The sequence below is a fragment of the Cheilinus undulatus genome, linkage group 11, assembly GCF_018320785.1.
Source record: "Cheilinus undulatus linkage group 11, ASM1832078v1, whole genome shotgun sequence".
NCBI lineage: Eukaryota > Metazoa > Chordata > Actinopteri > Labriformes > Labridae > Cheilinus > Cheilinus undulatus.
The window spans coordinates 44,699,534-44,725,272 of NC_054875.1; the positions used below are offsets into that span (position 1 = coordinate 44,699,534).

Genomic DNA, 25,739 nt, shown 5'->3' on the forward strand with positions numbered 1-25,739 from the left:
AATCAGCACACCTGTTTCCTGCACAGGTTTCTTGTTAATCAGGAGCATAATGGCGGCGATGGAGAACACAGCAGCCTCAGAGATATGTAGCTAAATTATTACCAATTAGGGCTGGGCAATTAATCACAAATTAGATTAAATCACAATATGGCCTTGCAATTTTCAAATCGCAGAGGGTGCAGTATTTCCTTAACCTGAAATTTGTGTCAAAATACCAATTTAAAACTTTTTTGCGGCAGAGACATTACGCATTACATATCGTGCAGTTATTCTAGTGGCATGTTTTTTTAGAAAAGTTTCCAAACAAAATCCCATTTTCTTCATTTTGCATGTTTTTCTTGTTAAATATGAGAGTTATATAAAAATACCATTCCTTTAATACAACAGGTTATATCATGTTTACAAAATGGGTCAAAATCATCACAATTACATATTGTTTCAAAATTGTTCAGCCCCAGTTTAATCTAATATTGTGTTGGTTAAAGTATGGAATGAATTATTACTTGTTTTTGTTGGTAACTATATGCAATGAGGAACTTCAGAAATAACTGCATATTAAATCTCAATATTGGGTAAAAAAAAAAAAAACACAATCAGATTAGTTTCCCAAATCGTTCAGCCCTATTACTAATGTCCCCTTGAAGCTGGCTGCAGTAGGCAATAGGGACTTATCTCACTGTTAATGCCAAAAAATTACTTGTTATTTTACTTTTATTTGAAAGTCCAGCCCCCAAAGTGTCTAAGATACAAAGCTGGCCCTTGTACAAATAAAGTTGATGACCCCTGACATACAAATGTGGATTTCTAAGATGGATTTCCCTGATGACAGAGATGGAGGCTGGTAAATCTATCTGCTTAACAGGATGAAACTCTAACACAAAGACACCAAAACACCTTTCTAGGACTTGCAGGTACCCAGAGTAAAGAAGAGTCAGAGACAGAGCAGTAAGAGATCATTGACCCCCGTTTTTAATCCAATAGTTTACTTATTATCAAATCTGAATCAGCACACAGCAGCAACAATCTGTATTTTAGCTGAAATAGCTGTAACACACTGCCATTTGTCATGTCGACAAAAAGTTGGTGCGATGAAATCAGATGTCTTTAAAGTGTTTATTTTGGCAAGCACCATTCGAAATAGAGCAAATTTGTCATGTGCTTATGTTATGTGATGAAGAATAAAATTATATACCCATGCAAAATTCCCTGTGAAATGTACATACGTATCTTTATTGCAGAAAGGTTAAGTGTCACTGAATCTTATTGTTTTCTCTTTTTTTCTGTTTTTTCTTTTTTACTATAGTTATGACTTATTTGTTCAGTTGTCACCTCAGTGTTTCCCCCTCATGTTTTTGTTTGTACGTTTCAGTTTTCGGTCTTTTTACCAGCATCGTTTAGCTTGTAGAAATTTTCAAAGATCATTATACATAGATGTCTGGAAATGCTTGGCATGTATGGAGTTACATGATTTCCTCTAAAATCATACATCCGTACAAAATCAAAGTGAGTAGTAAAAAAGAAAACCCAAAAAGGAATCAATACAAACCAAAACAAGAGGATCAAATCAAAGTAAAATGTCTCTGTGCATCCTGATATTGAACTGGAAAAATGTCTCGTCATCTTGGGTTAGGTTATAAAGCCTGTTTACACTTTTTTCGCCTCTCCACATTTTTGTTTGATGTCTTTTTAAGCTTCTTCGTCCTTATTTTCATGAGTTTTAAATTATTGAAAAGGAGCATCGGGTTTCCTTTTGTTGTAAGAAACAAGAGGAGAAATCCTCAAGTGTGCCGTCTGTCTGGCAGCTCCTCGCAGGGCTCCTGTCGCCTACACGAGTCTTTTTCATTTAAGATCAGGTCCATGAGTCCACGCTCTCATTTACATCTGCACACAAAGACGGTGTCCATCTATGTCTCATACCGTGGTGACCCTCATCACCACCTCCCGGTTGGCTGCGGCGCTGATCCGCGGGTCGTTCGGCCTCAGTTGGCTCAGGATGTGCAAGATGGTGTATCCACAGTGGTGGTTCAGAATAGTTCTTAGCCTCCTGCTCTGTCGCCCAGCGCTGCTGCTAGCCAGACCGTGAGGGTTACCGCGAGATCCACGAGCCCCTGCCTTGCTGCTCGAACTCACCGGGTCACCCAAGTCCTTTGATTTCTCATAGTTCAGTACTTTCCACTGCTGATTGACAGCCTGCCATCGTTTGAAGATTCGATACACTGATGATCCCTCGTGGATGATGAGGCCTGAGCAGAGAGAAAAGACGAAGAGGAAGGAGCAGGGTGAAGGACAGTGCATGAAAGCCAATGAATTCCCACTGCTTTACATCAAATATTATGCTAAAAGCCCCTGCGAGCTGCAATCAGCTTCGTAGGTAGGAACTTTCCATCTCGCCTGTGCATGAGAATAGACAGTTGGCAATAATCTCAGTGCAGATATCTGATGCCATCTGTTCTCAGAGCTGTCTTACACTGGCAACTCACCATTACACAAGGCACAGTCGACCAGGTTTGCTCATAGAAAACAGGATTTTTTTAATTCTCTGCGACACAACCAAAATCTGCTTTGCTTTTTAGTGTAGTTGCCACCTCCTACCTATGCACCATCTGCTTATTTAGTCTCCATTTTGTGTAATTTTGTGTGACCTTAACAGCCAACAGAATGTGCGCTGAATGCAGGTTTTAAAATCACAGCGCTGGTTTGTCCTTGCATAATGCAACCTTTGTTTATTACTACACTCCTGTGTCGTTGCTGAGAAACTCTCCTCGATTTGTTTCTCTGACTAAACCTTCTGTTACGTCCAACTGTACACAAATACGCCTGTGCAGCTCATCTATAACTGCAGCTAGGCGTGGTTATCACTGCATGTTTACTTCTCTCTTACCTATGCAGACAATGTCCATGAAGCCGTACATGCCGTAGCAGATCTGGAAGAGCAGGTCCTGGCGCTGCCACTTGGCCGAGGGGCTGAGGGAGGACCAGATGAGCCAGGAGATGCTGGCGATGAGGAAAAGGGAACCCAGGATGATGGCTGCAATCTGCACCTTCTCTATCACGGTCAGAGAGATGGCCTGCCACTGGTGAGAAAAGGAAATCTCTCTATTAGATCAACGAGGAAGTCTGACTGTTTACTCAAAAATCTAGTTCAAGATGTCTGACCCTGACCAAATCCTTTATTTTGGTCATTTCTGTCAGGGTTATGAGCACCACCTGTGTATTTTTCTATACAAATAATTTATTGATAACGGAGGAAAATAAGTGTAACAAATGATGGTAGAATTGAGATCAATCTTAGGATGTAAGCAGGGGGTTATAGATAAAAATAACTGGAAAATAAAGGGTCAGGATTAGATAATGTTGTACATCTTTTGGGTCATGTAAACTGAAATGCTTCAATATTTGTAGACTGGAGTTACTGTCTTTTTCTAGCTATTTATTTGCCTTTTAAAACTGTTAGGGTTAGGGTTATAGCACAAAGCTATAAATAAAAGCTATCAGCATTAATCTCAATACAATTGGTGCATTAATTTCATTGCATTAATCAAATGCTTTATTGCCTCTTTCAGCACACTTTGGTTGAGCAACTGCAGCATCTCCCTGCAGACACAGTATGATGTAAAATAAGCTGACCTCTGCTCCTTAGGGCCTCATCACTAGCCACGCACAATACTGGATTATTGTTGATATTTGATAAGCTGATATTTCCAATTTGGTTTAACTGATACAGATATTGATCTATTATATAAATGTAGTTCAGACCAAAAACATTAATACTTGAAACTTTAATGAAAGAAGATGAACTAAGAAATAAGACTTGAGTTGACACAGGTTCGTTAGTCCTGTCTAAAACTGTTCAAACTTAGATTTAATGAATTTAATGAATTTTAAGACCTATCACATCTTCAGTTTAAGTACACAGCTGCACATATGTTTTGTGCTGATAGACAAGAATTTGAAAAAAGAAAAGAAAATGTCAGTAGTGTTTTTATTGTAGTATGGAAATTAAGCTTGCTTTAAGCATTCTGAGGTTAGACTATGAGAAAAAGGAATCAGTTTCTATAAGGTAACTGAATGGAACATCTTATTTTTATTTACACAGGAAAATCTGGGGAGTAATTTTTCCAGAGTAAAGAATATTTTACCCACAAATAGTAACACTTACTCTTTTGTGAGTGCATTTATTATCAGCCACCACCAGAGTTGGAGTAAAAAAACAGAGTAAGTTCTGCTGGAGTAAAATTTTAACCACTCAAGTTTCAGCTCAGCTGGTGTCACACAGATACTCCTTTGCAATGAAGACCTCCTCACCTGGTGATGAACTCTCAGACACCTGTGTACTACAGCATCTTATCAGGTCACCTGGCTCCTCTTCAACCTTTGATAATCTAGTGATTTTTCAGAGACTTTTTTGCCCCGTCTAACTCCATTTTGTCCTTCAGTGTCTCCATCTCACTGCCAGTGATTCTGCCAACCACCAGCCAGCTCACCAGTATTTGCACTGATGTCAAATAAACTTCTTTAACCTCACTAACTCATCTCGTGCTCTGCTCCTGGGTCCTTCTCATGTTCATCACATTTGTTTTAGCAATATTAGAACACCATGTCTAATACATATGAGCAAAACAAAACCTCCTTTGTTGTCATGCCCTTTATAGATGGAAAGGCATAATTATCTATTAAGAGGAAATGTAGCTCTTTATAAAGAGGAAGATTAATCTATTCAGAGTAAGATACAGTTCTACATAAGAGTTACTCAATTGTAAATGGAGTAGAAATTGTTCTGTAATGAGTAAAAACATTTCTAAAAGGAATGAAAAACAGTTCTGAAAGGACTAAATATCACTAAGTATTAAGAAAAAAGCAGCTCTATAATGAGCAAACTAAGGTCTGTATTACTCTGTAGTGAGTATAGTTGCTGTAAAGTTGTTTTTATTTTGTTCATTATGGAGTACATAATCATTATTTAGAGTTAAATAAAAACACTTTTTAAACAACAACCCTAAAAACATTATTCTGTTGAGCAAATGGGACCAAATGTTATATTTTTTAGAGTAAAATTTTATTCAATTTGAGTAGAATTTACTGTGTAGAGGCCCAAAAGTAGCTATCCTAAAATCTGGAATATCTACATACAGACACTGCCTTTAAAAAATGAATAAATTACTCTACACTTATAATCATTAAATCTGATTTTAAAGCACTGATGTGTCAGTGATAACTTTACTGTTGCAGCTGATCAGCCATAGCTTATGTGTTGTGTGTTGTCTCTTTAGATGAATAAGCTATAAAAAAAGAATAAAAAACTACAAAATTTAAGACCTTTAAGTAATGCATTCAAGACTAATTGTGGCTGAATTGATTGATCAACTTTTAATATTTTTAAAACCCTGCAGACTCCCTGTTAGGACTGATATTAGTTGTAATTATCAGCAGAAATGATCCTATAATGGTGGTTTTCATTTTAAGCAAATATCTGCTGAAACCGATATCATGTTGTCAATATTGTGCATTCCTTCTCATTTCACTTTAAAAACTCAGACGGCTCAGTGGACGAGTCAAAGTCATCCGAACGTCGCTTTATCAAACACCAACCTTTTTTAGTGCTCTCTTATTTTCTTTTTAATCCATATCAACTTCCTTTTCCTGGTGAAGTTCACGTTAAAGTCTTCAATCTAACCCTATTTCCTTTCAAAATAAAAGCAGGTCTGTGTCCAAACAGGAAGTCATGCTGAAGTCAACTGTTTTTAAAATGCAACAAGAAAAAAGAAAGACATCAACTGCAATAAACTACAAGAATTCTGAGATAAATTTTAGTTTTAAATTGAAACTTTTTTGACAGTCAATCTATAAATCAGTGAAATGTGGGTTTAAATGTTATATAAATTGATTTAAATCATTAATACGAAATATAAAAGACCCCCTAAATTTATTTTTACAAAAAATACAAAAAGTAGTGTCAGAGTAAACAGTTATGAAAATGACAAAACATTAAAAAAATATGGAAAAATATGGACAACTGGAAACATGTAGGAGTTATCATAATGAGCAGAAATATAAAGAAAAGTTGCAAAGAACAAAAAAAATGAAGGCAGAAGTGATAAAAGCAGCAAATAAAATACACAAAATTTATTCAAAATCTTTCGAAATACTGTAACAGAACAATCCAAAGTTCTACACGCATCAAGTGAGAATAAAAATGTGTGAAATACATGTGACATTTTTTTAAGTATTTACATTAAAAAGGTTTTATTCCAGTTAATTTTGTGCCTTTAATTCAAAATGAAATCAAACCACAAATCTACGAAATATGAATAAAAAACAGTCACAGACTCAGGCTTTCATAGGGGATAAAAAGTGCCAGCTACATGCAGAGGGGACCGGTGCACTAAACAGCATGGAGCATGTAGGCCAGCCAGTTTGGCAGTGAGCGTTATTCTCTGAATTAGAAGGGCAAAACAGACGGCCGTTCATTTATTTTATCTGTTTAAACAGTCGTCAGAAAGTCAAGTTAACACATATCCTCTAAAAGATGATTGATCTACTGGCTAAGGTTCTCCACTAAATGACTCATTTACAGTAAATTTTTCAGAAGAGAGATTTAGATTTCTATGTTTTCTCCACTAGAGAGGCTGTATGCGGGTTCTCATGCCTGTTTCTGGATCTATCTACTGTCCTATTGTTCTAATAAAGGCAAAAAACAACAAAATAAATCTTTTAAAAATCTGAGATTACAGATTTTTTTTTTTTTTACATTTTCACACAGTAAATTTAACAGGTTCTTTGCTTTTTTTTTTTTTTTTAACTAGAAACACTAGTGTGCATTTTCTCAACAAGAGCGGAAACTTGAGTTTTTCATGTTTATTGTACAAGAAGGGAAATATATGGGTGACTTCCATTTATTTACTATCAGAAGGATGATCTACAAGGTACATTTGTAAAATTTTCCCCACTGAAAAGCAATATCAAGAGTGTTTTTAAAATGTTTTTCTCCACCAGTTGGTCTTTTCTCTTGATTTCTTCCCCAGATGAGTCATCTAAATGATACGACTTGCTTTTTTTAACCATAAAAGAGCAGAGATAGAGATTCTCTAGAGTCTCTTTATTTGCTTTTTTCTATTCAAGAGAAATCCATTGGGTTATTTTTACATTTCTTGATTAAAAAGGCAATCTACAGGGTATTTTATAGAAGTCTGCTCTGCTAGAAGGTCAATCTGCAGGTTACTCTTTTATATTCTAAAAAGGATGATCCATATGGCATAGAGGGCAACCTTCAAGGTACTCTTTAATGGTTTTTCCACTGGAAGGGAAATCTACAGGGACAGTCTTTTTTTGTACTAGAAAGGCCTATCTGCAGAGTTGTTCATGTTTCCTCGAGCAGAGAGAGGATTTTTTTTTAACTGTAGCATATGGATTACACTTTATATACCTACTCTACCCCCCCACCGTAAAATCGCTCCATTCCTACTCAATAAATTAAGTTCCATGCAGATTGCTGCCAAAATGCATCAATTCCTGCTGATCAGAAAGCTTCAAACAGGAAGCCAAAATTGTTGAGTGTCTGGTTCTTTCAAAATAAAACACAATGCACGGACTCACGATCATAAATCATCACTGTCAACATTACATCTCATCCTTTATCAGGCAAAAGGTCACTGGGAGGTCAGTGCGTCACAGAGCTACAACGGCGCCATTGACGAGGAAAAGTTCACTTTTAAAAGATTTATGTTTGGGCCTTTTCATGCCTTTATTTGATAGAGCAAGGACAGTGGATAGACTCGAAAACAGAAAAGAGAGTGGGGAGAGACAGCAAAGAGCCACAGGCCGGATTCAAACCTGGGCCGCCCGCGTACATGGGTAGCACCTTAAACCACTCGACCATCCGCGACCAAACTCCTAGAAAACGTTAAACTTTTAACTTCCTAATGTACTCACCCATGGCGGAAGCAATAATCTCATGGAATCATGTCAGAAAAAATAGCAAATCAACCCCAGAAAGCTATAATAATCTGCAGCTGTTGTACTATTCCTACGTGTACTCGCAGTTCTCCCGTGATCTCTGACCTCTGATCAGGGCTTTAGACATGCATCCAGAGTGTGAGGTTGCTTGCTTCTGGTCGAGGCAAAACCATGACACTGTGGAGCGGGGCGGAGCTGCTGTATGTGGAAATTGCGGGTAAGGGTGAATCAGGGGGTGGATGTGGTGAGTAAGCACGTCCTAGGGGAGTGGTTCCCAACCTGGGGTCCTGGCGCACCAAGGATGTGCCAAAGATTTCGTTGGGGGGGGGGGGCAGGAGATATATACATATGTATATACAGTACTGTGCAGAAGTTTTAGGCATGTAGAGTGCTAACGGTTCTTCACAGGTCCTGATGTTCCACAACCCTGGACTGAAGAGAGGAGGGAGGGCGGCTAGAGTCAGTGTCGACACATTTGACATGTACATGTGTCGCTCAGCAGCCATGGTCGAGCTTAACAGCGTTTCTTTTGTTGGTGCCTCACACCCCTAGTAATACGCCTAGCAACCACCAACAGTTTTCAGGTGCTTAGCACATACACACGACAACCAGGGGGTTGTGGCAACCCTCCTACCCGCCCTAACAGTACCCTAGGCTATGTTTAAGCGCCACATCTACCCATAACTCCGCCCTAAAGTTGTGGTTTTTGTTTAATTTCCATCAGATTATTTTCCCATGCCCTCGGTAATGTACAAAGACATCCAGAGCATGACCTGGGTTGTGTAAATCCTTCCCGCCTGATGGGGCCCTCAGGTGTGCGTACTTGCCATTACACGCCCTACTTCAGCCCAAATTTTGGCCCAATAGATATATATATAAGATAAGATATATAAGGGCCACCTTTAAGTTAAAAAAATTAAGGAGGTCTGTTAATTTCTGAGCAAAAAGGGCCAATTGAATTGAAAAAAAATGTGAAATTTAAAGATTATAAAGTCCCAAATTTGGACATTAGAAACTAAAAAACTAATTTTCTTTACATTTATAAACTAACAACATTGTAAAGGCAAAAATATACAAGAAACCAAATTGAAAACAGTGGTTTGATTTTGGACTTTTTTCATAACCTCTCAAACTTGATGTTTTTCTTCACGTACATTTAAGACTGTTAAAGTAAAAAAGATCTCATTTTTCCTCGTTAATGAACAACTTTTTAAATTTGAGAATTTTTATTTTTTCTTGTAAATTAATTGATCCTCTTTTTTCCCAATATTTTTTAAGAGTGGTCCTAATATACCGTCATAATAATGGATATTCTATACATAGACCTTGTTTCAAGAACAAGTGTCTGCAGACCAATTATGTTGGGATCCTGTCAATAAAAACAGTTAAAATGGATTTCCTCTGGGGTCCAGGGGACTTAGCTTTTCTGAGATACAAGAAGGGGGGCCCTGAGTGATTAAAGGTTGGGAACCGCTGTACTAGGGTACTGTCTGGAGAGGTAGTATGGTTTCCACAAGCCCCTGGTCATGCTGTAGATGTCCCAAGGGTCCGAAAACATCCGGTGGTCTCAGGGGGTATTACCAGGTGTGAAAAGGCCCGTTGTTTAGCTTGACCTTGGCTACCGAATGACACGCCTCCAGCCCCAGGTTGTGGCACATCAGGCCTTGTGATTAAACCTTGGGCCCTACGTGCCTAAAACTTAATCACATGGCTGTATATTCCCACTGAAAGCATTCTAAAGAGTATTGTTTGTGTTATTCAACAGGCAGTGTTCATGGCGGGGTCCTTTTTATTTCTCTCAAAGGCAATTTATACATTTTTTTAGTATGTGCTCCTCTAAAAGGGAAATCTATGGGGCACTCTCCTCTAGTTGGAAAATCTTTATGGCTCTTTTTATTTTCTCCACCATGAGGGTCATCCACTGGTATATATTTGTGTTTTCTCAGCTATAAAGGCCATAAACAGGATGCTTTAAAATGCTGATTCTACTGTAGAGTACAACGAACAGTGATTTTAAGGTTTTCTCCGCTACAGATACAAAACACATGATGTTTTTTGTGTTTTCGTTTTATTTGCTCATATGTTCTCCCACTTAAAGGTCAGTCTGGGTTGCATTTCATTTTTTAAAACATCGGCGCTGGACCAGAGAATTGGGTGAAAAAAATAGAAGGAGGGCTGTGAGAGGATTAAAAGATAAGACAAGAAAAATAAATAAAAAGGTTGAAAACAAAAACCTTTATCTGTGTCAATAAATGACAAATTGCTGAGCTTTCACACAGTGTAAAATGAAAACACTCTGTCGTGTACGCCTTCTATTTAGGTGAAGTCACTGAGTACATGCACAATCACAGTTTGTCCCAACAGAGAGTGAAACCATCAAATATTAGTCACCAACTCTTCACACTTAAAATAATATTCCTAACCACAGACACAAGCACACACCCCGCCCTCCACACTGAGCGAGATGGCACCTTATCAATAGATTTAAGAGCCATTGGCAGCCTCTGTAAAGGAGGGCAGAAGGACAGTGACGCAGAGAGAAAATGTGTCAGCACAATATGGCGAAACGTCCTCAGCACACAGACCGCCCAGGATTTGTTCTAGCAGAGTGTTGGGTCTGATGCAGCACTGTTTTTATGTTGTATATGTTATTATGTAACGTCACAGTCAGCGGCTACTCCCCCCCCTCCCGTTGCAATAAGATCTCTCTCCCTTTAAAAACATTACACCTCATACAGCCTGACAGCAGTCGTGTTCGCCTCCATGTTGAGAGGGGGTTTATATAGACGCATATATTACCAGCTGTGAGTCTCTGGAACTCTATATGCCATTAAAAGATGCTGGACATTTTACTGTAAAGAAACTGATGAAGGCGGCGAGAAAAATCAAAGTGAGCTGAGCCATGCAGTGCTGGCCTGTTTGTAAATTTAATCCAATGAGCAGCTTGAGTCAGATCCATCCGAACACGCAGAGCTGAGATAGAGACATCCACGAGGGAAGAATCAGGACTCATTTCCTGCATTTTTCTTGGTAAAGTCATAAACTGTACATAGAAACAGTTGTAGCCATCCAGGGTCAACCATTGCTCTTTGGAATACTTTTTAAAGCCTCATGTTTGTGGCTATCATCCTTGTTTTTTTAAGCCTGAAGCAACCACACTGGAGGATAAGGTGATGGATACCCAGGCTGTTTCGTACGGTGATTCTTATGAGCTGAAGTGAAGATGCAAAGGGAGCTAATGACAGCCACATGATGGACGCATCACAGGCTCTCCATCCCTCTTTCTTGCCACAATGCTCTATTCAGGCTGTCTCCACAATGATGTGCGAGTTCAAGCATGCACAGTTTATTTTAAGATATATTTTTGGGCTTTTTTATGCCTTTATTAAGAGATACAGGACAGTGGATAGAGTTGGAAACAGGGATGAGAGAGTAGGGGAGAGACATGCAGGAAAGGAGCCACAGGCTGGACAAAAACCCTGGATGCCCACATACATGGGGCGCTACCTAACCGCTAGGCCTTTTGCGTCCCAAAGCATGCACAGTTTGTCATCTGTTGACAGCCTCTCATAAAGAATTCTGGGAAAACAATACAGCCACAAAGATTCAGACTAGCAGTAATAAATGATTGAAAATGATTAAAGGGGCTCTATGCAAGATTTTTGCTTTAAAACTTCCCACTTTTGAGTATATAATGGTGCGCACTTTATCCCGATGTGAAGAATGAGGCTCTTTATGTCTTCCTTGTTTGCCTGTATAAGCCTGTGGAGTCATTTCTCTGTGAAGAATTCAGGCCGAATTTTCTGCGAAATCTCAACGGAAGTGACGTCAGGTACTGCGTAACGCGCACACCCCCTTGCTCTGTGAATACCTGACAACGGCGTGTTGAATGGAAAAGAGAGAGAAACAGCAACGGAGAAGGCTGCTTCCACGAGTAAACGACCGGCTAGCTCAGCTCAAACACCCACACAAACTCCACGAAAACATAAAAAGCTAAGATTTTCTTTCTGCTGAAAAGGTAAGGCATTACTCCGGATCATGAAATACAATGTAGTGTTTTATGTCGTATAAACCATATGCTACATCACGTTAGCTTGCTTACGAAGATGCTATCCAAACAACGAGAATGTCAGGTTGCTCATTTAGTGTTTTCAAGATAATATTGCATCTTTTTCTTGCTTCCTGGCACTGGACTCAACTTACTGAGTTTATTTTTTGATATGTAGTTCGTAAAATATCTTCAACACATCATGTCAGCTGCCTGATATCCGCGGTCGAGGCACCATTATCAGAGCTAAGCAATGTTTGCCCTGTTGCTTCTGCTCTAAAACGCATCCCATTCAATACACTTTACACACGTAAAAAGACAATAAATTTGGTCAATGCTGCACTAAGTAGTGAAGCTGTTCATCTATAGAAATGGTCGTAAAATATCGTCCTCTTTTTAATCGCTTCATATGGACCAATATTTAATTTTGTGCCGTGTCTAGAGGTTCAAATATACTTTATTCATTTTCAGTTTGTGGAACTTTAAAGTGTTACGTCACTTACCTCCTCTGTATACATGATGCCGGTAAATCACGTTGGTCTGCGTGTGTATCAGCTGATAAACCGAAGGCTCGTTCATGAGCAAGGAGCGCACCGTCGTGGACGAGCAACACTATGTTGTTGCTGTTCAGCTAATGGCTGGCGGTGTCGCTACACTGGTATTTTTCTAAATCTTGCATAGAGCCCCTTTAAAATATGACTGATATATCAATATCGGATCTACCGGTGTGAAATTAATCTTTTAAGCCCCTGAAAAGTCACCGAAGTTCCAGGTTCACCAGAAACGCTCCTGTAGAGGCTGCAAAGGCATGGACAGCATCAGAGGAATGACGCAATGGCAAATAAGAAATCAGCTACGATTTATTGTTCAAAAGTTATTAAACTTTTAATAACTTGTGTCTTGTCTTGTTTTATATGGCAACTCCTGTCTTTCTGATGCTTGCAGACATGCTGCTGGCTGTGATAAACCAGGAAACTTCTCTGCTACAGCTGCATCCTTTGCTGCCAAAGTAAATTATGATTTTAAGAATTTATTTTTGATCACCTTTACTTTTAATTGTGTCAGTACATCCTTTTATTATTCTGTTTCTAGCTAATCTTCTGAATATAATGTCATCATTCTACTTCATTAACATTTAGATTTTTCACTCTTTGACCTAATACATAATCACATTATTTAGACTTTATGTTTGCCTCTTTTTTCATTGCCTTTTTCAGTTTTATTGTCATTTACTTAAAGTGGTACTGGTGTATTAGTCTCTAAATCCTTTCCATCATCCCACCTTTCATTGATCCCTTATTTGTTGCTTGTAAAGCAGTTTGGACAACAAGATAATTTGATCAGCTGATTCATGAATCAGTTGACATTTCCTTGATGTTACCTGCAGAGGGTTCTTGGTGCTGATGGCCAGGACTTGGTACTTGAAGTAGCAGAGCTCGCAGCTCCAGGAGCCTCTCTCGCTGATCCAGCGGATGAGGCAGGGCTGATGCGTGCAGCGCACAGAGCCGTCACAGCGGCAGGGGCTCAACAGCTCACCCTAGAGGACAGACAAAGAAGACAACAGCAATTCAGTGATGAAGTGAGAAATGCTTTCAAGATGAACTTTGACCTATACTCCTGAAATAAAGAACAAAATATGCAGAAACAATATGAAGAAGCATCAACAACACCATCAAGAGTTTGTTTTTGTCCTGACAGTCTGAAGGTTATTGGTGGAAGGAAAGAAAAAAATACACTTTTTTAAGTCATAGAATCACTGATATTCAAAAATGCCTAACCTAGCCACTGTATTGATCAAAAATCTACTCAAAAAAATCTCACACTTATGATAAACAGCAAGCATGAAATCATTTTAGATGAACATATTTTATCGAAATGTAAAAATGAAATGTGGATAAAAAATATCTGCTAATGCAGCATGCAGAATTAACCTGAGTTCTTGGGACGGTGGGTTTTAAAGGAGCAGTTCAACATTTTAGGTGACTGTATTTTTCAGTCAAAGTTACACACAACATCAACCAGCTGTGGTTAGTTTAGCACAAACACCTTGAGGGTGCCGACAAACAGAGAAACTTGGGAAAAAAACACAAAGAGGGATTCGTGGCTACTCCTTTTGTTTTGTTTTCAACATCTTACCTGGCTAAAAAGCCACCAGCAAGCAGGGTCACATTTCAAACAGTTACACCAGCTTTTGCAAGGATAAGAATTAGCCCAGTCAGTGCTTCTAAACTTTCTTTCAACAAAATGTGCACTACATAGATTACCACAAGGAGAATGTGGCAAGAACACTTATTTAGCATTAGCATCCAGTGAGCAACATGCCCCCTTTTGGCATCCAGAACAGGCAGAACCCAGCATGCAAAAGTCTTGACATATATATATATATAGATATATTTTTGTTTTAATTATATAAGATATTCCTTTATCAGTCCCACAAGAGGACCGTTTTGACCTGGCAAAAAGTCCGTCCTGCAGCCATGGATGATTTAAAATCACTTTTTAAGATGCCAGCAACTTCACTCTTCGCATCTGCACATCTACGTGCAGCTCAGAGGATTAAATGGGCTCACGCTGCGCAAATACAGCGGTTTTTGAGGTGACAGGAGACTTTTATTGTCTTTGCACCTCCTCTCACTGACTCCAGCTTGAGTTAGTCTGTAAGGTGAGTCACAACAAACTGTTTATTGACTGGATTCTGATGATTTCCGCCCTTTGTTGAGGAAAAATGTGAACTGCTGCTCTGTGTAAAGAAGTTTAGTTTTTATGATGACGTCATAAAGCTGATATGACGCTCTGTCCCGTATCTTGGCGCAGTTGCATTTACATCTCATCCAAACCATGCCAGAGTCCACTTGAATCATGCCCCAGACCACCTCCCCAGGTGGGCGCGGGCCCGGTGCCCGGGCGCGGTTCGTTTGCATTCACACTACCAAAACGAACCGCGCCCGGGCTCAAGTGCACTTAGATCCGGGACCGGGCCCCTAATGTGAAAGCACACTACAAAGCCGGCCATTGGTGACAGAAGCACAATAGAAATAGAGGAAAAATAAAAGTAGTAAAAAAAAGAAAAAGAAAAAGTAGCTATAAATAGCATTTACAAACAGTTATGTACAGGTTGGATATATTACAGATTGATTGTTTTATCTGGCATTCTGTACAAAGAAAGGGAGTTTCCTTCCTGAAATATTTTCTCCATAAAGTGTATCTTAGTTAAGCTAGTAGATGCATGAAATAATGAGGGTTAAAACCTGGTATTCTATTTCTATTATCTCCAAATATGCATGACAATATGATGATCCACATCCTTCTATCACACAGAAAACTGACCATCCACTCATCGTTCTGCCTATCAGCTCTTCATCTCTAACGTGTGCTTGTGTAAATATAATTGGTCAAACAGTTCTAGGGTCCGTGTGTCTGAATGTTGACATCGGTCTTGACTGACAGTATTAAATTAAGTGATAGTGACTGAGCCTCAGAGCCAGGCTGGTTAATTCGAGTCTTGAAGCTAAGCTAATATAGCTCAAAATTCTCACAAGTATGAGCTTATTCCCGAGAGAATTACAACTGAAACGTTCAATATAAATCTTCAACAGTGAACTCTACTACAACCAAACAAATATTCCAGTGGGTCTCTGTTTGTTTGTGCCAAAAGCTTCAAAACACCACGCTTAAACTACGTTCTGGTTTTACAAATAAATTTGGTTTTACATGAAACATGATTCTAATGAATGGGTAGAACCAGTGGTTGTGTTTGTAACGTTAAATCCCTGGTGATTTAGAAATGCTGGTTGTATTTACCACATTAGAAAAGGATGAAATTAAATATAAAAACACTGATTGAGAATATAAAACCAGACTCTCCTGTTCTTCTCAAACAGTTGGACATTTCTCCCTCCAGCAAGAATAAAAATTACCTTCCCTCCTCTTCCTCTGAACACCCTTTTCTCTTCTAATAATATTCACACAATCTCTGAGAGCCAACTGGAGAGGATTTTGGACCAAACCCACTGTCATCTCAGCACCACATTAAGGATGACTACATCCAGCCTGTCATCACCATTCAATGTCAAACATCCGTTCTGTCACAAGGCTGAAAGTCTGATGGCGCGTCGTCAGCAAAGTTTTCATTTCACTTAATGAGAAGGGGAAAAAACCAAAACTTAGGAGTCAGAATTGAATACAAGCTTCAAAAAGGCATGTTTGGGGAGAGTATCAGTGTGAATCATTAGTAAATCAATGAACGGGCTCAGCGTGATGTGGGACGCTTGGTGAAGGGGCATGTTAGCGCTCTGCAGGAGCGGTGAAGCTTCAAGGGCAGGCAGGTGAAGGAGACGTGAGCGGCAGAAGCCTGAAGATGATTCACACAGAGGACACTCAAAACAAACTCACACCTGAGACAGATGAATCAAACATTCAGGCTGCTTTCACTGGTCTTATTCTAATATTTACCAATGCAGCATGCTTTTAAGAGGCACATTTCTGACATTTTAATGATTTATGGTACTGAAAAGCTAAAAGAGATAATGGTCTAAACCGCACAAAAACACTGTCAATGAGTGTGTTTACATGCACAATAAGGGCTCGTGTCCAGAAGTGGCAGTGCTGACAACAGTCCCCATTTCAGGACACCTGTTACAAGCATCTACTGTTGACCTCAGCGTCCTTCTAAAGAGTTCAGAAAGTCATTTACACATAGCTCTGGGTGCTTAATATCCATCTTTATTCAAAGAAAAACAGCAAGGAAATAGGAATGAATGCTAGATTGTTGCTGATATTTCTTTACACGATAAAGATATACACACACCCCTTTTGCTCAACAGAAGTACGTCTGGTACTGTTGTGCATTTGGAGCTTCAATCAAAACTCGCAGGGCTCATAATAGGCCTCATTGAGAGTGTGGCGCCCTAGGCAGCCACCTTTATCTGATTGTAAACCTGCGTTTTTTACCAATATTCAAGGCTGATATGTATGATAGATTTAGCATCAGACATTTTCATTTCTCCTGATAATGATATTTAACTTGTTTAGCTATTATCTACCAATATCATGACAAAAGTATTGTGCATCCCTACTGGTGGACGTAAGAAACATATATGGTAGGGCTGGGAAATAAATTGAATGAATTGGGTTATTTGGTAAATCAAGATTTTGAAAATTAAACATCGCGTTTATGCACCGATCTGATACCGTTTGTTTTAGCTTCATATTTGCTACGTTTAGCCATGCTAAAAACCTTGCAATGCAGATGATCCTTGTTTTTCACTGGCGAATCCATCTAGTTAAGCTCCCGTCTGAACCGTTTGGGCCCGGTTAGAAAGTGACAGGACCAATCAGGGGCAGTACTTTCAGGCACAGCAGAGTCGTGACGTAAACAAGCAACAGCAAGAGGCCGGTGCAGTTATGGCGGAAGAGGTTAGTGTGGATGCTGCTAAACCGTAAGTTTTATCAGAACTTGACAATAATTTTTCATTAAAAGAAGAACAAAGAACAGCAGTGAGTTGTTTTCTTTTCACAAACGACAAAAGTTAAGTACTTACATGTCTATAGCCGCCATGTTTCTCGTTATTCCTCAATAGCTGCACACACACAGCTGGATAGCTGCTAGGTAACATGTTTTGTTGCTCTGATTGGCCCGTAGAGATGTGACAGACAGAACGTTCATCTAATCACACTCGACTTTTTTCAAAGTCTCTGCCTTTTCTCAAATGTTTCCTATTGAAGCTTTCCCAGATGGATGTGTGACACACATCCATCTGGTGTGTCGGGTTACCATGCTAAATGTTAAACAGGAAATCAGCTCTTCTTCGCTGCCGCAAAGCACTGCATGCACGAGCTACCGTTTTTAGAGCAGAGAAGAAGAACCAAAGGACCCACTGCAGCAGCAGAGAATGGTGGCTACATGACCGTTTTTCTCTGAGCGTGAATGTTAAAATGTCTTCCAGACCGGTGCTGTCGCACACAACAAGAAGTGACCATGTTTATCAAAAGTTAAATAACAAGTACACAGACGGTCCGGGTTTGAATTCGGCCCGAGGCCCGTTGCTGCTGGTCTCTCCCCCGCTCTCATCTCTGTTTCCGGCTCTATCCACTGTCCTCCTCTATTAAATGAAGGCACAAAAATCCCCAAAATAAACCTTAAAAAAAAAAAAAAATTAAATAACTTTTGAACCATAACTCGTTGCCTCTTTCTTGTTTTTCCTCTTGAAGCTAGCTGTTGTTCCTTCCCATTGACGCTATTGATGCCTTTGAATCCCGTGCGGAACTTGTGTGACTTTTGGGGACTTAAATGATTAAATCTACACCAGAAAACTCGAAAGTCAATGACTTTTTATCCATTTTTCTCGAATTACGATAATTTATTACCATTACCTCAAATGCTAACTTGAATGCTAACCGCCATATTGTTTACCCTTCATGAGAATCTGTCGGCCAATAGCAGGCTGTTCTATAATCACGTGAAGCTGCCTGACTAGAGCATAATGGAGAGAGATAGAGAGAGACTGTGATGCAGCCCCTGTATTATTGTTACTTTAATATTTAGCAGTAAAACTCTAACCTGACACACCAGATGGATTTGTTTCACATATCCATCTGAAAAACCTTCAATACTAAGCGTTTGGGAAAGGGCAGAGGATTTGAAAAAACACTCGGAGTGTGATTGGATGAACGTTCTGTCTGTCACATCTTTATGGGCCAATCAGAGCAACAAAACACATGACATAGCTGTGACCAAGGTGCATGTGCGCAGCCTCCAAGGAATAACGTGAACCATGGTGACTGTAGACATGTCAGTACACAACTTTTGTTGTTTTTGAAAAGAAAACAACTCACTGCTGTTCTTTGTTCTTCTTTTAATGCAGAAATGTCATCAAGTTCTGATAAAACTGGCGCTTTAGCGGCATCCACGCTAAGCTCTTCTGCCATAACTGCACTGGCCTCTTGTTGCTGCTTCTTTATGTCACAACTCTGCTGTGCCTGAAAGTACTGCCCCTCGTTGCTGATTGGTCCTGTCACTTTCTAACCGGGCCCAAATGGTTCAGATGGGAGCTTTGCGAGATGGATTCGCCAATGAGAAGCACAGAAACAGGCATATCCATCTGTTTTGCAAGGTTAGTAAAACTCAATAATCAGCAGAAAAACAACTTTGGCGTCACAGAGATGCTGTACATTATGATTCTATTTGTTGAGCCATGTTCTGAGTCAAACATAGGTCTATAATAATTTGCTAGTCTGCACAGTCAGTCCAGAAAGTTCACACTGGTGTCAGATCAATACTCAGTAAGGGCTGACACCCAACACCTTTAGTATCAGAATTGTATGGGGAAGGAAAAAATGGTATCGGAACATCCCTAGTAAGAAGCTTTAATTTTATGTTTATTCTGGCAACCCTGTAAAGAAAATGTTATTTCTTTCTCACATATCACTCATGTGAAGCCACAGTGTTCTCAAACAACGCCCTGCTCAGTTTAATAGTCATATTCACTCTGAATGCTTTTAGTAGAATTTGAAATTAGAAGTAGTTTTGGTCTGCTGGCCAGCATTTATATTCCTCTGATGGTCTTGTTTACTCGCATAGACCATGAAGAGACGTTAGAATTACTTTGTGTGTTTCTTAAGCAGATAAAAACTTTCAGAGGCTGAGTGTTCATGTAAATACACTTTAAAAGACAAGTTTACAGCTCTCACTTTGACCTTTAAAGGAACATTCAGTTCAATTTTGTTACAATTTGTTGATAAAAATAAAAAATGCCTGTTCAAGTAGTTTCTTTTTCATTAAAAAAACAAAACAAACAAACAAAAAAACCCAATAAATATTGTAAATCGAGTTTGATGTGAAAAAATCTGAACCATATCGCCCAGCGTTAATATTTGGACATCATTTTCTGGCATTTGCAGCAAGTGTCAACCGTGAATCCTCAAAAAAGTCAAGTTCATCAGCATTTCCTCTCCCACTGACAAAGCTGATAAAAGTCCCACACCTTCTTAATTTTGATTGGTCACTGAGAGAGAAGTGACACTGACAAGCATGGCGTTGCTTCAAAAGTTTAACTTTTTTCAACTGAAAGAGTCTGGGGCCAAAAACAGCCAACAATGAGGGTGTTTCAGTGCAGAAACACGACCTAAACCAACGACTACTGGAGTTAAAGTAAATTTCATATAACTGTTTCTGTGCTATGGCTGTGCATCTTGACTTGTGCCACCATTAGATGATGATTATCAGGCCAACATTTTCATACCATTTTATACAGCGATGCATTATGACCAATCCAATACATACTCCATTTACTGTATTACTGCACAAAGCTTATTCTGTTTTTGCTGTCTTGTTTTCTAATTCCTCTGACTCACTCTTACCTCCATGCTTCACAGAGAATTTCTGGGTAGACTCGCCAGCGCGCTCACAACAAAGGATTTGATTGGAGTTTAGAAAAGAAGCTGAACATTATTTAAGTATTTACGGTAGGTCCAGCTGCAGCGAGAAGAGACACATGCAGCATCTTTCGGCATCGATGCAGAATCGTGACGCATTGTGGAAATGATTATTTTCAACATCACTATTCTGTACCAAGTAATTCAACTTTATAGGCAGGATACAAGCAATCAGAATCAACTGTGGAGCTGAGATTGACTGTTCTTTCTTAACAATTTATCTGGGGAACATTTCTGCTCACTTTTCAATGCAGAAAAATTAAGACCTGATAAAGGTGTTGCTGGCAGTCAGCAAAAAAAGCATAAATGTGGAGGTGGTTCCTGCCCATACCTCCAACAAAGACTGACTGGATAGATAGCTGGCATTGAAAACATGCTTTTACACTGACAACAATGGAAAAAATGGATTGTGTTTGCAACTTTGAAAGGTGATAAATGAACTATCATATGAACTGGCATGTATTCCCATCACTTTAGATGCAACAATCTAATTCAGTATTAAAAACTGCTTCAGTGCATCACTTTTTCTTGCACAGAACTCCTGGAAAATAACAACCAAGCAAGAGATATTCCAACAAATAACACCTTGAATGGCTTAAATGATAGGCAATACTCTTTTTTTAGACAAACTTAAGGAATATATATCTGTTCATTATAAGCTTGCTTTTAAGTAGGTGGAATGAAGAGTTGGAGACGTCCTGTCTTAGCAAAAGGCACAGATAGTGTGATTCTGTAGACTAGGCTAGATGTAATTATATCAGCTGACTGACAGCTTTGAAATAAGCCTCAGTCTTCTCATTAAGCTTTAGAAGAAGGGTAAAAGATTCATTCACAAATAAACAAATGCAGCCTACAAATCTGGTTAAGAGCTATCTTACAGTCTTTTCCCCTGAAATACACCTCTAAAAAATCATAAAATATTTTTATTTCAGCATAATGCTGTTCAAAACAAAACCCTGATGATAACCAGCAGCATACCTGAAAAGTGGAATACAGACAGAGGAGAGTGTACAGGAAGCTTCTAGCTGTAGATTAATATGTTCACAGAGATGAGTGGTCAGTCTTCACTTCTAAGGGCTCTTTACAAGAAAAACAGTAAGAACTATTAAGAAAAATATAGACTAGATCAGTGTCTCCCAACCATTTTTCCTTGGAGCTCCTCCTCCATGTACCTAACAGCAACATAACTCAAATAGTCATGGACGGATTTTCATGAAATTTTCAGAAAATGTCAGAAATGGAAGAACTGATTAGATTTTGGGAGTGATCTGGATCACCGTCTGGATCCAGGATTTTTTTAAAGGATTCTGTACAATTGGGAGATAGGGCTGCGCTGTTACCACTTTACACCAGGAGATGGCGGAAATGAGTAACTTATCCAAAGTTTTGGAGTTTATAGAGTTTGAAAGACGTACGCCCAGTCAAGGAGATGAGTTGGAGCATAATAGAGAGAAAGACAGCGAATTGTAGCGAGAATACCCACAATGCTGGGAGGAATAGAGGAATATTCACCCTCTGCCATGGCTTTCACATGTAGCAAAGCCAATCTTTGCCTCACCGTGTCTCCACCCCACTGGGGAGGGAGTAATCAGCAAATAAGATTTTGGGAGTGATCCGGATCACCGTCTGGATCCAGGAATGTTTTTAAAGGACTCTTCACTATTGGGAGATAGGGCTAATGGCGGAGGTCTGTGCACTCTGAGTGCTTTTCTAGTCTCTACATAATTTTCAGTCATTCCTCGAGAGCAGACGGCAGATGAATGATTACATGACCCTGTTATATGTGTAACAGAGGATTAATACTTTTTTTTTAAATCTCAAAACCACTCAGGATTAGTGACTTGTTACCACAGAGAACACACCAACGACAGAGGATACTAGATGACACTCCAGGAATTCACAGTGGGCTATGAATAAGGTGCATACTGACATTTCAAAGCTATCTCTACTTTCCGTGTACAAAATGTGCACTACACAGATTACAATGGAAGAGAAGTGTTTATATAGAAAGATGCCCCCCTTTTGCTGTCCAGGCAGAAAAAGTTCCTTAAAATACTGATTTTCTTTTCCATGTTGACTCCAAAATAGGCGGAGAGTTAAATGAAAAGCAGATTAAAACAAGCTGATGCCTGCTTGTTTGGGTCTGTGTGCAGATTTCCAAATGAAGTCACCTCAGCACTTGAATAGAGTATTAAGTTTACAAATGGTGTCTCAGATATATGATCAGAATGGGTTTACAGTACACTGCCAGATAATTACCTGTTTAATCAATACAGGTTTATGCACCAGAGAAGTTCGCTGACACAAATAATGCTTGGAGGGTTTTTATTCTGTCCGTCTGCACTCTGCCGTTCCCCATCTGGCTCGTTTGACCTTCCCTTTTATAATAAAAAGACTTCAAGTGTCCCACTGCTTAAAAAATTGGATTTGGCAGATGAGCCACATGCTACTCATAAACTTTAAAATAACTTGCCTGCTGACATTATAAAGATAACACAGAGAAGGTCAGAAGTATATGAGAAACTAAATAAAAAGCATATGAAAGCAAACATCTCTTAAATGTCAAGCAGCAGGGAGACGAGTGTGTGTTTACGTGTGTGTGTTATTTAGGCTCTGATGTGAATGTTAATGTCATGATCAGCTAAACAAGACATAAACAAAGACCTTTAAAAGCTGGCATTAGGATTTTTAAACAAAACCAGATATGGTAGGATATGATGATGGACAATTTTATGTCTCATCTGAAGCTAAAATGAAGAGCAGCACGTTTTGGAGCTGCTCCATAAATGATGAATAAGAGAGCCCACATTTTTTGAATCACACAGTAGGTACCCAAAGGGATTCTCTTTGCATATGCGTCCAGTCATCACATTGAGTAATATCATTAATTTATATTCAAAAACTCACGGTTGAGTTCCTGTGTACAACCTGAATACTACATGAAACAAGGTTCACATGACTCAAGCTCCGAGGGAGTGTTTTTGATTCCCACCAATATCGATTGGCCTGCAGAGATCTCAGGATGCACATAAGTCAAATTTTAGGTTTTTGGTATGTAGGAGAATCTAATTAGGACCAAATATGTAGTGGCCTTCAGGTAAATCCAACTGTGTACCACCAAAGAAACGCTTCAGGAAATCCACCTTCTGAAGCTCACTACTGAAAAAATGTTCTGTAAAATGAGGTCAGCACTCTCAGTGCAGAGAAAGCTGATTTACACTGCAAAAAGGGTTCTCATTCACTTTCTTCACAATAAATTCTCATTATGCCTAATGTAACCCAAAATCATTAAACAAGTGTGCATAAAAATCCTTTTTTAAGAAGCAAAATGTAGCCCTGAATTGACTGTTAAAAGTAAAAATATTTGCCTTTGGGTCAAGGGGATTTCAAGACAATCCATTTACATCATTTTAATCAATTATGAGCAATTCAGGCCTTATTTTTAGCTTCAAATATCTAAAAATGAGCTTTTATAAACTTGGTTTAGGAATAAAGACCCTTTCTTCCAGGATTTCCCATTTGTCTCCATTCTTCTCTAACCACCAGGGGCTCTTTCTATTACTTTAAAGACACAAAGTGAATCTCCACCCCACTGGTTCCTTCAGCTTCTCCAAACATTTGAACCACAGTCCTTGGTTTGGCTCCAGCCATCATGTCTTCATCACTTGGACCCCTCATCCCTCAACCCCTTACCTGAATCTCTTCATCTTTCAATCCTTAACTTTGTCCCCTCCCTCCATCCCATGACCCCTACCTTTTTCTCTTCATCCCTTAGTCCTTAAAATCTCTCCATCCTTACTTTCATCCATAATCCCTTTTGTCCTTTACCCCCTAATGATATCCCTTCAACCTTTCATACCCCTACCTTCTCCCTAGCATCCTTTGGCCAATACCTGTATCCATTCAGCGCCTCTTACCTTCATCTCTTCATCTCTAAACCCTCCCTTAATCCCTTGACCCCTACCCCCATCCCTTTAACCCCTACCTTCATCCCACCGTCCTTCATCTATTCATCTCTTCATTCAACCACTCTTACCATCATACCTTCATCCCTTTACCCCACCTTCATCTCTTCATCCCTGAACCCCTACCTTTATCCTGTCCTCCCTTAACCCTTACCTTCATCCCTTAACCCCTACTTTCATGTCTTCATCCCTTAACTCCTTCTCTAGTCTCTTCATCCCTTAACTCCTACCTTCATCTCTTCATTCTTTAACTCCTTCCCTAATCTCTTTATGCTTTAACCCCTGCCTTCATCTCATTATACTTTCAACCCTTCATCCCTTAAAGTTTACCTTTGTCTCTTTATCCCTTAACCCCTTCATTCCGCCATCTTCAGCTTCATTACTTAGTCTCATGATCCTTTCTGTCATCTTTTTATCCCTTGACCCATTACCTTGTCCTTTCATGCCTTTGTCCCAAATCCCCTAAACTTCATCCTTTTAACCATACCTTTATCTCTCACTCTTTAGACCCTTAGACCCTTACCTTCATCCCTTTATCCTTCAACTCTTATCTGTCATCTCTTGACCATACCTTCATCCCTTCACCACAAGATCCTTAACTTCATCCCACATCACATTAGTTAAGCCAGCTGATGACTGTCTTCTTTTCTCCTCCAGTCACAGTTTCTGTGACAGCTCTCGTGTGTGGAATCCCAGCAGGTTTGTGGTCGCATGGTCGGGCTGAACCATAGTGTGTGCTCTGAGGATTCTTTACTTTAAAAACGGGTTTAAACTGCCTTTACATCTCCTGGCTCCCATGTTTTTAAAAGCTGTGCTGTCAGCCTTAGAGGGTTTTCAAGTCACACATCCAAGCAACAATAAACTGATGGGATTTTAATGGTTATCAAAGCAAAACGGTACAATATAGACTCACACAATCAAGCTGCACAAAACAAGAGGCTAAATTTAGAACATGGCACACAAACTTTTTCAGCTAGAAAAGTAGACTCTTAAACCTAAAACTGTAGACCAACAACAAAAGACGCTCATCATACTTAACTGCATCACACATCATGTACATGCATCTACTCTCCAGCTTTGGTTATTGCTTCGATTGAGAGCCTCTGGCAGCAGATTTTACATTCTGTGCCTTTCAGAAAAATTGAATATACTTTAGACGTAGAAAATGCAGCATAAACAAGTTTCTAGTTCCACTTCATTTTTAAAACCCAGAAAAGCGATGTTTGAAGTAAGGAGAGTTTTGACGAGGCTTCAGATGTTCACAGTAAAAAGAGTAGGCCATTGGCCTTGGTGGAGTCTTTGCCTTTCTATTTCACTTTGCAATGTGCAGGTTTTTCACA

General features: G+C 39.3%; 1 protein-coding gene across 1 annotated transcript in view; it reads right to left on the reverse strand.

Moving 5' to 3' along the window:
* Window positions 1–1,023: 1,023 nt before the first annotated feature.
* Window positions 1,024–25,739, reverse strand: part of march9 (membrane-associated ring finger (C3HC4) 9) — a 43,634-nt gene continuing 18,918 nt past the window's right edge. The window contains exons 2-4 of the mRNA XM_041799950.1: window positions 13,383–13,538; window positions 2,882–3,074; window positions 1,024–2,243 (exon numbers count right to left, since the gene is read on the reverse strand). Coding sequence (XP_041655884.1) covers window positions 1,912–2,243; window positions 2,882–3,074; window positions 13,383–13,538 — 681 coding nt within the window. The 3' untranslated portion in view covers window positions 1,024–1,911. The remainder of the gene's footprint in view (window positions 2,244–2,881; window positions 3,075–13,382; window positions 13,539–25,739) is intronic.